At 32.6% G+C, this 13,218-nt stretch overlaps 2 protein-coding genes across 3 annotated transcripts in view; one reads left to right on the top strand and one right to left on the bottom strand.

Annotated features, from left to right (window-relative positions):
• LOC126826681 (neurogenic locus Notch protein) overlaps window positions 1-13,218 on the bottom strand; it is an 83,463-nt gene that overhangs the window by 60,114 nt on the left and 10,131 nt on the right. The gene's annotated exons all lie outside the window — the stretch shown is intronic.
• The window catches only part of LOC126826803 (U3 small nucleolar ribonucleoprotein protein IMP3), a 68,717-nt gene continuing 60,433 nt past the window's right edge, over window positions 4,935-13,218 (top strand). The window contains exon 1 of the mRNA XM_056098320.1: window positions 4,935-5,187. Within this exon, the coding sequence (XP_055954295.1) occupies window positions 5,156-5,187 (32 nt within the window). The 5' untranslated portion in view covers window positions 4,935-5,155. The remainder of the gene's footprint in view (window positions 5,188-13,218) is intronic.

The following is a 13,218-nucleotide window of genomic DNA, read 5'->3' as shown; positions in this document are numbered from 1 at the left end:
CTACTAAATCATCAAAATCAAACAACAACTAACTACTGGACTTAGTTGCCACATAGAAAAATTCCCAAACGAAAGTGGTACGCTGTGTGCCAAGACATATAAGCATACAATGTCTCATGCACAACACCAGCTACAGCTGCCGAGATAGTGTTTATCATGTTTAAAGATATTCTTAGAGTGTAGATCATGTTAAAAGATATTCTTTGAGTGTAGATCAAAGTTATATATTTTAGTTGTAGTATTTGAAGATGGTGACTACAGGTACTTGCTATTATAAGTCAAGTGCTGATATGATCAGAGACAAATGTTAGAAAACTACATGTACAACACACAAACCTTCCATAGGAAAACCAATAATAAATGATTAAGTTTATTTCAGTTAATGGAACATTTACATGTTTAACGTGGCTAGTAGTCATATAAAACACCAATTTTACTACCGTTATTCAAATATTAAACAAACGCTATTCTACTTTTCAAATTTGTGGACATTTTCAGATTTCTAGAAACTGTTAATCTTACAAATCAAAATATTTGCCTTTATCCGTCAGTTTATTTCTGAATAATAATAATAATAATTAAAATAAAGATGTTGGAGTACCATTATTTCAAATAATCGTACAGGCAATGTGCCAAGCGTAACTTCGTAAAATATTGAACTCGAGTGACGTATTTCATTGCAAAGCACGTGCAAGTGTCTGTATTTTAAGTTGTTTAATGGTCTCCAGCTTAAGACATTGCGTAATATATTGTAAAAACATTCGGGCCTCACGGCCCTCATGTTGTTACAATATATTACTTAATGTCTCGCTCTCGACCATTAAACAATACTTAATTTACAGTGCTGACAATTCAACTCTGCGAGCTGGTCTCGGACCCATTACTACATATAGTATAACTTAAAAAAATAAGATAGGTTGCCACGCAATGAAATATACGCCCACAAGGGTTTTCGTATATTTATTCTTTTGTAGAAAATTGGGGGCATTTACAAAACATTTCATACAAATCAGATTATAATTTTCGTCGTTAGAGGGTTCACTAGGTCCTACAAACTGAAACAAGGAAAGTTACTCCAGAAGTAATTTACAGAAATTGCTGAAATTCAACAGGCTTTTTCATTCTACTAATTCAAATAATGCATATAAATTTCATACAGATCGGATGATAACTTTTGTCATTCGAACATTCACACGTTCAACAAAGCAAAACAAGGGCCATATATTTAGAATTGATAGAAATTGCTAAAATTCAAGAGGCTTCTTCGTTTCACTAATCTAATTGATGCATATAAATTTCATACTTTTGTAGTTACATGTAGATCGTTCACAAGGTTCAAAAGAGTGAAACAAGGGTGATAACTCTAGACGATATTAACTGAAATTGCTGTAATTCAATAGGGATCTTCGTTTCATTAATTTAAATGATGCATATAAATTTCATGCATATCGGATGATAACTTTTGTTGTTTGAGCATTCACAATGATAAACAGAGTGAAACAATGTCAATAACTCCAGAAGAAATTTTTGAGATTAAATAGGATTCTTCATCTCACTGAATTTCAAAACAATCAGATGATAAATGTAGTCTGTAAGTAAAGTGTTCACAAGAAATTGTGGACGACGGACGGACAGGGGTGATGGCAATATATGACCACATTTCCATGTGGACGAATAAAAATTACAACAATGAAAAAACATTAATTCATAAATCCATAATCTATATTAGTTGATTTTATCAAATTAATATTACTAATTAATATTTCTGACATCTGGTCAACACTAATCATTTTGAAACTAAAATCAGGAAGGGTTTTTGTTATAAAAAATTAGATGTGCCCTGATGATCTAAACTTGATCCTTTCATTGCATAGAGTGACATTATGGTTAGTTAACAATCTGGACCAAAAGAGCAACAAAGAAAATTGAAATAACACATCCGTAAGTCACTGATATTTATTGCCACAGAACTGTAAAATCAATCAGAACTGTTGCGTTGTTTTCTACGAGACAATTATCTTAAACTGTTTTCTCATTATGCTACAGCTCATACTATAAGTAAATAGAGATATGTGTTTGTTTCCCATGAAGGTAGATGGTATCTGTATGGAGAGAGATGCTAATCTAGATTAAGGTGTTGAAAGCGGTAAGTAACATATATGAATAATATATACAAACGGATATACCATAAACAATGTCAAACAATATATTTACTAATGATGGGAATACTATACAATCTGATGCTACATCAATTCCTACAGTTTTCCGCTCTGATCCAATCAAACATTATGTATTAGCTGTTAAATCAATTATGTCAATAACAAACCTGGGCTTAAATAGATCATTAAATGTCGAACCTCCACCCCCCCACCCCCAAAACAACTAGATAACACCAAACTAACACAGGATACATATATATTTGGCCCACACCAATATAATTTTTGTTCTATTAAAAATTTTGCTTCCTACTTTTGTATTTTGGGGAGACAAAAAATTAAGAAAAACAAAAAGTACTTTCTTGCTTTTCTCCAACGCTTTTAAACAAAATATTATTCACAAGACACACATACATGTATCTATATGTATTTATTTATTAAGACCTCAAAGAGGTAACATTAAATTGAAATATTTGGTACCCCGGTAATTAGTCCTTCCCCAATCATCATCAAAGATCACCCAAAAGTCATGGAACCAATAAAATATCAACATAATCAAAGCCTTTGCATCATTAATACCATCATACTAGATTCTATTGTTAAAATACATGTACCTTAATAACACTATAGTAGGTTTAGTACACTATTCATGAATGGTTCACATTCTAATTATTTACAGTTTAGTTACATTTACTTGAGAACTTTTCCTTGCGGTCATGTTGCATGTCATTACATACTAACATTCTTATGAGAGGGGTGAGTCATACCCCTATTACCTTACAACTTACATGATATATTTAGAATCTAGTCCAACTTGATTACAGTGTTGCAAACCATCAACCTATCATCTGCTGCAGGTGTAGGGATATACCTGAAGCACGGTTGTGTGAACCTGTAGACTACTTCATTATCAATCAGCACCCTAAACTTTGGTGCAAATTTTTTTTTTTTTTTAGCAGCATAGCTAGTCAAACGCTGGAAGTCCATGAGTCTCAACCCCTTTGTCTTTTTATCAAAATACAAGTGCATTATTATTGTCTGTCATCAAAAGCTCCTTATACAAAGCACAACAATCCACATCGTTCACATAATATTTCAAAAGTATGCACTAGTTTAATTTAAAGATACATGTACATGTACTTTTAATGGGTCACAATATAATTTTTATTGAACAGGGACATTTTTAGTTTTTTAGAAATTTTAGTGTCTATGAACCTTTGTGTTAGTTGATGCCAGAGTCTGGCTGTAACAAAAAATGAGAATTCACCTGCATAACCATGACAGCACAGAACAAATAACATAGTTTCGTTTGTGACAGATCTCAAGTTTGGTTGAGATGAATGAAGTCTTATAGAAATCATTAAAGACTCAATGCCCCAAGACTAACTGATTTTAACAATTTTACACTACATTTTATTGTGTATGACTTGGAAATCTATATTTTCCAGTTAGGCTGGAATATTGTCCCTTAAAGATATATATATTTTTCACATCAATCCTGTGCCTCACACATTAATTCTTATTTCAACTTTTCATCTCAAAAATTAATAAATTCTTTTGTTATTTTCTTTGAAAATCTAACATAAACTCTAGCATATCTATGTTGTCCCAATATCTAATCTAGCCAGCTCTTATACTGAGGACATTCGGCTTAATAATCATAGACTCATCGCAATGTAAGCCTCATATTTAATTTCTTCAAATAGATACATGACAATTTAATGGTCAAGCAAGATTACTGTGAGTATAAGTGTATGGGAATACATCGAGATCAAACATAATAAGTAATATCGAATCTATTTTAGTGTATTTTTCACATATTAATGCTAAGTCTTTTTGTATACCATAGAATAGGATGAGAGATTTAGCAATGATTTGAATAGAATTAGACAGCTTACTTATGTTTATTTTCAAGATAATTTGAATGACTAAGTCAACATTATAAGGGGGCGTTTGGTAATTCAAGTCATTTATGCATCTTTGTGTATCAACATGTTATTAATGTGATACTTGCATACCGATCAAACACTCAAAATATTCAAAATGTATCTTGTCCAACCAGTATTTTTATGTACAAGTTTCTGTATCTATTTTTTCACAATTCATTGGCTCTAAGACATTTCAGACTTTCCAAGTGATCAAATCTAAAATTGAATTACTTAACAAATAAAAAACAATACATACATGTATAGATTCAAGATTGTTTTATTTCTATGAATACATTTCATGGAAGTCTTATAAAAAAAAAATACAATCTGAACATTGTACTGAAACTGTACGTAGTAGGATCAATGAATAGAAAACAGATGTTAATTTTAAACCATTTCATGTCTTATTCTAAACCTAAACTGTGATCTTTTAATAAAAAGAAAATTTAGTGGGTTGTAGGGTCATGACAATGTCTTTTAGAACGGAATTGTTATTGTATGTCTTTGTGGGTTGATACTTGGAACAGACCACCTACTCATATAAATGAATTTTTGTCTTCTTAGTCTGGTGTCTACTATTCATATTTTCAATCCCTTACTTACATTACCCATCTGTTTTTACATATATCTCAGATGAGTCGGTCCCCTTTATTTGTCATATACTTGATACATTGTACATGTACCGGTACATAAAGCTTAATTTTCACTCATTTCATTTTAAAAAACCTTTTTAATTCTTAACACTAACATTTGTTTTTACTCTTTATTACATGTAACTTGATATGTTTCAATGTACATAATACATATTGTATCAGCGCAACTAAGCAGATTTGTTTCTGGGTGGATTTTAGGAACAAATTACTATGATGTAATGATATTGCTGGACCGTAGGTAGACTTTCCTAACGATTTTAAGTGCAGCTCAAACTTTTCTCACGGATAAACAACCCACACAGTTCAGCTAGCTTTATGATTTCAGTTATTTATAAACCAATTAAACCTTGTCATCAGGAGATGATTCATTATTGAATCTATTTCATTATCAAGCAAAAAAAATAGTCTGACATCATTAATGAATGGAAGTGGGAAAGAGTTAACAAAGAGGTAAGCAATTGAAGAAACTCTATGTATTAACTATTAGTAACTAACACTGTTCCCACCATTACATCTAATATATGTAGAACCCTTTCATATGAACTACATCATCATGCTTGACAGATTATCATTCTTTGTAAATATTTATACAGTCATCATCTTTAGAAAAGTCATAGAAGGGAGTTTCAAGCAATTATGTGATTTAAGAAGGGGCAGAAAATTTGTTTGGGGAAAGGGGAAAGGATCATACCAGTACTTTTATATGTCATTTCTCGTGATGGAACAATTTATGGAAACAATGTCAAGTTTGGCATGAGGTCTTGGGGATTACCCATGTATTTCATAAAATCAGAAGCTATGAGACAATATTTCTGACCATATAGGTGCATACATGTATACTGAGTGAGGCCAACAGTGGCGCCTGTTTGGGGTGTAACGTTTTGCATATGATATAAATCCTAATACTTTTCTAGCCTACAGCAAAACATAATACTTTGCATAGCCTACAGCAAAACATAATACTTTGCATAGCCTACAGCAAAAGGTAAACTGTGTTTGTGTCCTATTCATTGGTTCTGTGCTTGGTTTTGTGTATATTGTGTGTTTTTTCTGCACATACTACATACATGTAGCTTGCCTGCTGTATGGTGATTGTGTATCAGGACTGTTTAGATCACTGATAAGAGAGATAAGACTAGACAAACAACCTATCAGGTGTAACCTTACAAATTATAACAAGTAATTACTGTCATAATCATTATAATAAACTGTCTCCAATTAACAGTAATATAACAGGAATATAAGACAAGCTGGTTCAATGAACTTTGCTGTTTTGGGTTATTTCAAATATACATGTACATGTATGCATTATTTTATGCACTTTTTTTTACAAATTTTAATTCATAAAAGAAATTGTGTCAAATATAAAATTAAATGAACAAAATTCAGTAATTCTGCAAGGAAGACTTGGTGATCTTTATTGTAGTCTGGTGCAACTATCTGTAGCTGTGCGATAACTTGTTCGAAGAAATGCAAACTATTGGTTTCCATGTGAAGTTGACAGGGAGTCCCCAAATTCCGCAACTTATAAAAGCATGGGTAATCGAATTGTGTGTTTTTTTCACAGTTGTCTTGTGGGTTTTGTTTGTGTGTGAAGTGTGGTCTTCCTGCCCTTACTATTAGTGGTATAAGAACTTATACTTCTATAAAACCATCACCATTTATCTCATGAAATGAATAAAATCAAACGAAAACAATACATTTGTGTGATGGTAAGCAAAGGTTAATATTATTGTAAAAAAAAAGATCTGTTATTTGTTATTATCGAGGGAGCTTTTTTACATCTTTTTTTACATCTGTGACTCGTAAAATCGTTAAAGATAGCATGCATTCATTTGTTAATGTTGCACCATCGATAAATCTTATTATACCACTATATGGTTCAATAATGAAGCCATCTCCTTGAGATAACTCCATAAAAGGTGGTTATTTATCGACATCAGATCATGAAGAGCTACATTACTATCAATATAAACCATCCAAAATCAATACCTCCCATTTTCTCTCTTCCGTATCAAAACTTAGCTCGAATGCAACACGTGCAAGTCCGACAAAAATCCATGGTTAAAGCGGATGCTGTTCTTAATGCAATCATATTGAAAACATTGTTTAAGCTGTTCTGTGTTTAAGACAAATTGTAGACCCCCGAACACAAGGACTTGCCGTATTTTGTTAGTACAACCATTGTTTACCTTGCAGGATGTTTTTTAATGATTTTCACTGTCTCTTACATGGAAACAATGTTCAGCAGATAAACATACGTAACTCCAACAAAGATGTGAGCTCACAGATAATAACTTCAAACACCTATTATTTTTTGTCTATACGTTTAATTTCCAAAATACTTTACAATATCAAAATTACAAAGCTCTGTTTATTCTACCTAATTGCACAATTTTTTAAGTGTTTGGATTCAACTCTGTTTCCCCGATGCTGTTAAAATGATGCACAAAGAAACCCCTCTTGAAAGCACCAAGGACTAATATTGTACAAATTTTATTTTCTACTAAAATCTAAGTCGAACAATGGCCCTTGGCCTTTATTTTATATAAATCAAATATCTAAGATATGTAGATAAAGAGTTGGTCATTCTTGCTATAATAGTTTCAAAAATAGATAATGAAAAATGAATATATTGAAATTTTAGTCATACTACTTTATTTTGAGCAAAGTAATCGATGTTTGAAGATTTAACTACTGTACATGTATGTACATGTAGTCTCGATTGTCAAGTACCATTGCTACGATAATTATAATTAACAAAGTTTCAATTATCCATTGTTCAATCAAATTTTTAAATGCAGATTATGTTTTAATCCCATTTAAATTACGCTTAACGATATCATGATAATGGGCTTGTCGTGTAAATAAATATCTAATTAATAATTTAAATAACATTTGAAGCGAAACGAAAGACCTGCAATAGACAGATTTAGCTCATGCTTAATGTATCTTTAACTAAGAAATATTCTATTCTAAAACCAATCAAAACCAAACACCAATCAAATATCAAGAGTTACATCAGTCTAGATTAGTCCCAAATTAACAAATAATTTTACTTTAAATTTCCAGAAACCTAAAATTCTACATTAATCAAACTTCAAAACGTAAAACATCATCAGTTGCATCAGTTTATATCATGGTAAATTAAATAATGAATTCTTTCAGAAGTGGTTAAATTTGTAATTATTTTAACAAGAGTATAAAATTACAAGCAGGTTTTAATGAAAGGATGTCAAACATGACACCTTAATCTGAAATACACCCATATTTCATTGTGGTTTTTTTTACCCAATTGTGCCAAAAATCTCAATGTACCTATACCACAAATCAATTGTTTTTCTCCCAAAATACCAGATACATGTACCAAGTTAAGCAATTATAAATAGTGTGTCTGTTAATGAAAGGTTTAGAGCAAGTCAAGCTGGTAATCTTTCATGAGCAGCCTGGGGCCTTGGTTTAATAAAACACTCTTCCCCACCAAGAAAATTGTTTTATCCAATGTGCCTCAAGACTAAAGTAACAAACAATTACATCTTAAAGAAAATTTTAACTATGGATGCAAGACTCCCTCCCGTCCAACTTCCACAAATGTATTTAAACTTTGATGAGGTAATTTTCAATAACGGAAATTTGATCTGTACAAAAAGGTCAACACATTTAACTAAACACTTGAACATCTTCATAATCTTAATACCCCAATTCATCGATTTTAAATCTCACTTAACATTTTCAAAACATATGAAAAATTGTGGAAAAGCTTGATTCCCAATTGTGGACATCCTTTTGATCTGCAAACACTTGAAATGATTATTAACAAGTCTAAAAGAAAAGATTAAATTCAACTTGTTTTTCATATGGTTGACCCAGCCCCCAGAATAACTTCTTATTAACTTATTAAAAAAATTTTTTCACACAAAATGTGTTTCTGGTCACCAACTGAGGTATTCTGAATCCCTTGCAAACTACAATATTGTGAACATCGAATCTCTAAAAGCAATTATCATCAGTATTTACAAAGATACATGTATGATGATTTGAAAATTTGCTAACATCTTTTGATGGACCTTTTTTTAATCCAATTGAATCCAAGTCAAAATTACCAATGATATTTTGTTTCTGTAATTATATTTTAAATTATAGTACATTATATACATGTAGTGTGTCCAATGAATGCAAACCATGATCAACGACTTTAATTAAATCAAGTGTCAAGACTATCAACCAATCATATGAGGTGTACCAAGTGTATGAAGGAAAGGTTGCTATGGAATGTTAAGTTAGATATGACAGGTTGTTAGGTAGATTATCACATTTAAACTAGCACCTGTCATACACGCACCTGACCCCCCTGTACACTCTGACAATGTATCTCTTACACTCCTTTACTTCATATGACACACACGTTGACCTTAGTATGTCTTTCTTTGTTCTCGATCCTTTGTACCTTGACCACATAGTGAAGCAGATGTACAATCTAAACCATTTATAACGAAAAATACTGCCAAGTATGACATGAAAATAAATGTTTGAAAAGGCATTAATCTTTTGGCAATCATCACTGATATGTAAAATAATCTTATAATAATTTTACCTGATATGAGTATAATCTTATTTGATCAGCGAATGTTCCCAATAGATTGCATTTCTATTCAAAATACAAAGAGAGATAGCGGGTTTAACATTGAAACAACACTAACTAGGTCATTTTGGGATAAACAGTATATCTTAATTTCAATAATTGTTTAGAATTAGAAGTCTTTAAAAGTGGGAGGATACCAGACTATACCGAAAAAAAACCCACACCAAGTACATGCATCTCTAACCCCTGTCTTGCATAGACTACAGGTATTAAGATCTAGTCACCCAATTCCTAATTTGTATAAAATTTGAAGTGATGTTATTCAATGGTATATAACTGAGGCACTCGTGCAGTAGTGAAGAGAGTCTATAACATTTTTCAACATGTGTATTACTTATCGCTACATGTAATTTTTAAATCCTGATAAGTTTAGGGTCTTGAATACTCTTGGTGAGCAATGATATAGCTATTATAGTAATTCAACACTAGATTAACACAAGTACATGTACACCTAGTAGCCACAAAACCAAGGCCATTGATGATAACTGGTTTTTGAAAATAGAGGAGAACGGAGCTATGCATTGCTCTTAGCATGCAAGAGAGAGTACATGTATATTTTTTCATAATCATGGATGGGGGTGGATAGCCGAATGGTTAGCGTGTGCGCATCATAACATAAGGTCTGTCAACGAGTCCACTGGCATGGTATCAATTCCCCAGATGTATGTGGTAAGGAGTAGGGTCTCCTGGGTTTTCTCCAGGTCCTCAGGTTTCCTCCCACTGCAAAAGACCAATACCCACAAGCGAATTATAGAAAACAAATTGAACCATGTCCCAAAATGAACTCATACACCAGCGTTATCTATGCATGTAAAATTTTGAATGAAGACATACATGTACTACAATATAAAATACAATGAAATCAACAATTTTGGAGTACCATTATAAATATGAACATAATTCATTTTTTCTTAGTAAATGTGAATTCTTTCTTTTTACATGTACAGCCATAACTTAACAATCCAAACCCTGAATTCTTAATCAAATTTTGTTAAAGTAAAAAAAAAACATTCTAACTGGATTGTTTCTTTCACGTCCAAATGAACCTGTTTTATGTGCAATTCTTTGGCCACGTTGGTGGCCTTGCTGTAAAAACATATGCAAACGAGTTAAGTTAAATGATGTTGTATTGATCGTGAATTTAAGATGATTTAACGTCTGTTGATCTTTCACTTTCTGTAAACAACTGACTCAGTTTGGTCTTTGTGTGCTATCATGGACAAGTTTCAATAACTAACAAATGAAACATGCGTTCTGCATCGCAACCTTACCCTATAGGCTTTGTTCCATCGCCAAACCTTCTGTGTGTTTTACGCGATCCAAATGTGACGTTAACTAAGCCAAAGGGGAGAATATCTAAACTTCTAACCACAGCTTCCCGTGTTCATGTTATCAGACTCCTTTAAGATTTAAAAAAAAAGTTTCCAGACGTTGTCCCAAAAATTCATTAATACTGGAATTAATAATGAAGGGAAATTCTTTCTCCTGATCAGAAGACGTCAGTCAAGTTTATTGTGTAGACGTAAATTCAAGCTGCTTCATAATCCTGAGTTGTTTGTTTGCTGTGCCTTTCAAAACCAAATAGGAAATGGCAGTTAACCCCCTGAAATCTCTACATCTGCCAAATCTATATTTGGAATTAAATTAAAGTCTTGGAATAAAATGTCTGAAATAACTGGACCCAGATAAAGTTTGTAGTTCAGTGTTTGGGCTACGGAGTAAAAAGTTTAGACAATGTTTTCTGGGACAAATAATATGGTGTAAGATATTAATTTGTATTTTAATGCGAGTGACCACAGTGACTTTAAGTATTATATTTGAGTAGTTACATGTATATGTATAACTTTAAATATATTTGAATATGTTCTGTATTTTTACAAATTTCTACTGATTAACCATGCACCAAATAACTTTGGAGGCATTATCGCTTATAAAATGAAAATAAATGAACATGTAATCAGTAATTTATCATCTTTGAAATAACCCTAGATTTACTATACAAATTACCAAAATTCCAAACACTGGCAAAAGAATAAAGTATTTTGTATGAGTGTTGGGCTGAAATACTGAAAACTACCGATACTACAGGTTATACTGTACATGTACATGTAATGTCTGTCTGTGATCCTACTGAATCCCATCCAGCAATGGATTGGCCATTCTGTCTCAGATTATGCTTACTACCTAAAATGTGAACATCCTAGATGTATAGACAAGACAATTCAAAGCTAATTGAAACTGGGTAGATCTTCAAAGCAATAATGTTGCATTAATGTTTTGGGCTTGTTTCCTATCTTATGACTAGTCTAGCCTACATGTATCATACATGTACATTATACACATCTGCTATTTTCAAAACTGGGTTTGTATTAGAAATCTATCAATGTCAAAACAAGTGTTTCATTGATTTAATTTTATTAGAATTAGAAATGTCATTTAGCGAGATGACCTTGACCCTCAACCTCATGGTCTCGCCTTTTAAAGATTTATCAGTTGCAATGGCTATCAAAATAAAATGATATGAAATGGGGTTTAACATCCTACTATTCTGCTCCGACTGGGCTAATGAAGACAGACATACACCATACAGTGTGCTATGAGGGAAATTTTGCCAAGGCAGCGGCACTATGGCCTACTCTTATATCAAATTCCAACTGCCAAGGGATTTTAATGTGCACGCCAATTTATACACAGGACCTTTGTTTTTCATCCCATCCAAATGACTAGACAGCTGTCCTTGTCAGCACCTCTGTACTGCACCACTGACAATGGTAAACCACACCGGATAATTCCGATGAACTTTCTCAGCCAATGCAGGAATCAAACACTCCACCTCCAGGCTAGCGAGCCAGCGTCTTACCCACTTAGTCAGAGTGGCTCTGTAATGGCTATCAAATAATTGGTAGTTGAAGTTCTAATTGGGAGTCCTACATGTATCCTCCATGATTTTTGACGAAAAATGTTATTTTTGGCAAAGTTGTAAGAAAGTTGGGCTGTACATGTACATTGTATTACATATTGATATTAATACAAATGCCGGGTGATGTATGCAGGATTTACTGTCTGCTACAAACCGGACATCTCGCCCTCGTATATAATCTGACAAAATTTTGACGCACTAGCCTAATAAAAGTAACAAGAAATCAGTGGCTGGGATGATCAAGACATCGATTTTCCGGATGTTTACATTTGAGGCACATGGAACGAACATTGAACTGATTAATGTACGTCAGTTACAGTGCAATAATGATCTAAATTTCTTCAAAATTTGGTTACGGACAAATTGACAGGCATAATACAATTTGTGCCTGACATGGCGTAAAATAAATACAGCCGCTTGTGTCCAGGCTTGATTATAAGCCATATCAAGTTTAATTAAGTGCAAGAATGACATACGCGTCCTTTTGAAACAAACAAAAGTAATTCTTTTTTTTTCTTGTATAGCCTCGTAGATTGATTGTTATTTTTAGTACATGTATGTAGACATCTACAGGTATAAGACAGCAATCAGCCAACAGGTACATATATGTAGTAGAAACCCAATAGTAGATAATTTGTATGGAATTTGCTTCAAGAGTAATAAGGTTGCAAAGAATTTCAACATTTTTTGGATGATGTTTGTGCCAGCACAGTCTTTTTCTCGATACACCCAGTATGAGAAAAACAGGAAAAAATTATTTTCGTGCCAAAGAGTTAAGTAATGACATTGCATCATTTGGAAAGAAAATGATATTTATTTGGCTAGAGGACATCTTAGTTCATGTACCCTATTCTCTTCTGCTATTTATTACCACCAAAAACCAAGGCTTTTAGTCCTGATATTTTGCACCACTTTCTTA

Source organism: Patella vulgata, chromosome 1 (genome assembly GCF_932274485.2).
Source record: "Patella vulgata chromosome 1, xgPatVulg1.2, whole genome shotgun sequence".
Taxonomy (NCBI): domain Eukaryota; kingdom Metazoa; phylum Mollusca; class Gastropoda; family Patellidae; genus Patella; species Patella vulgata.
Note: the sequence above shows the minus strand (reverse complement) of the source record. Positions and strands in the feature narration are given on the sequence as shown.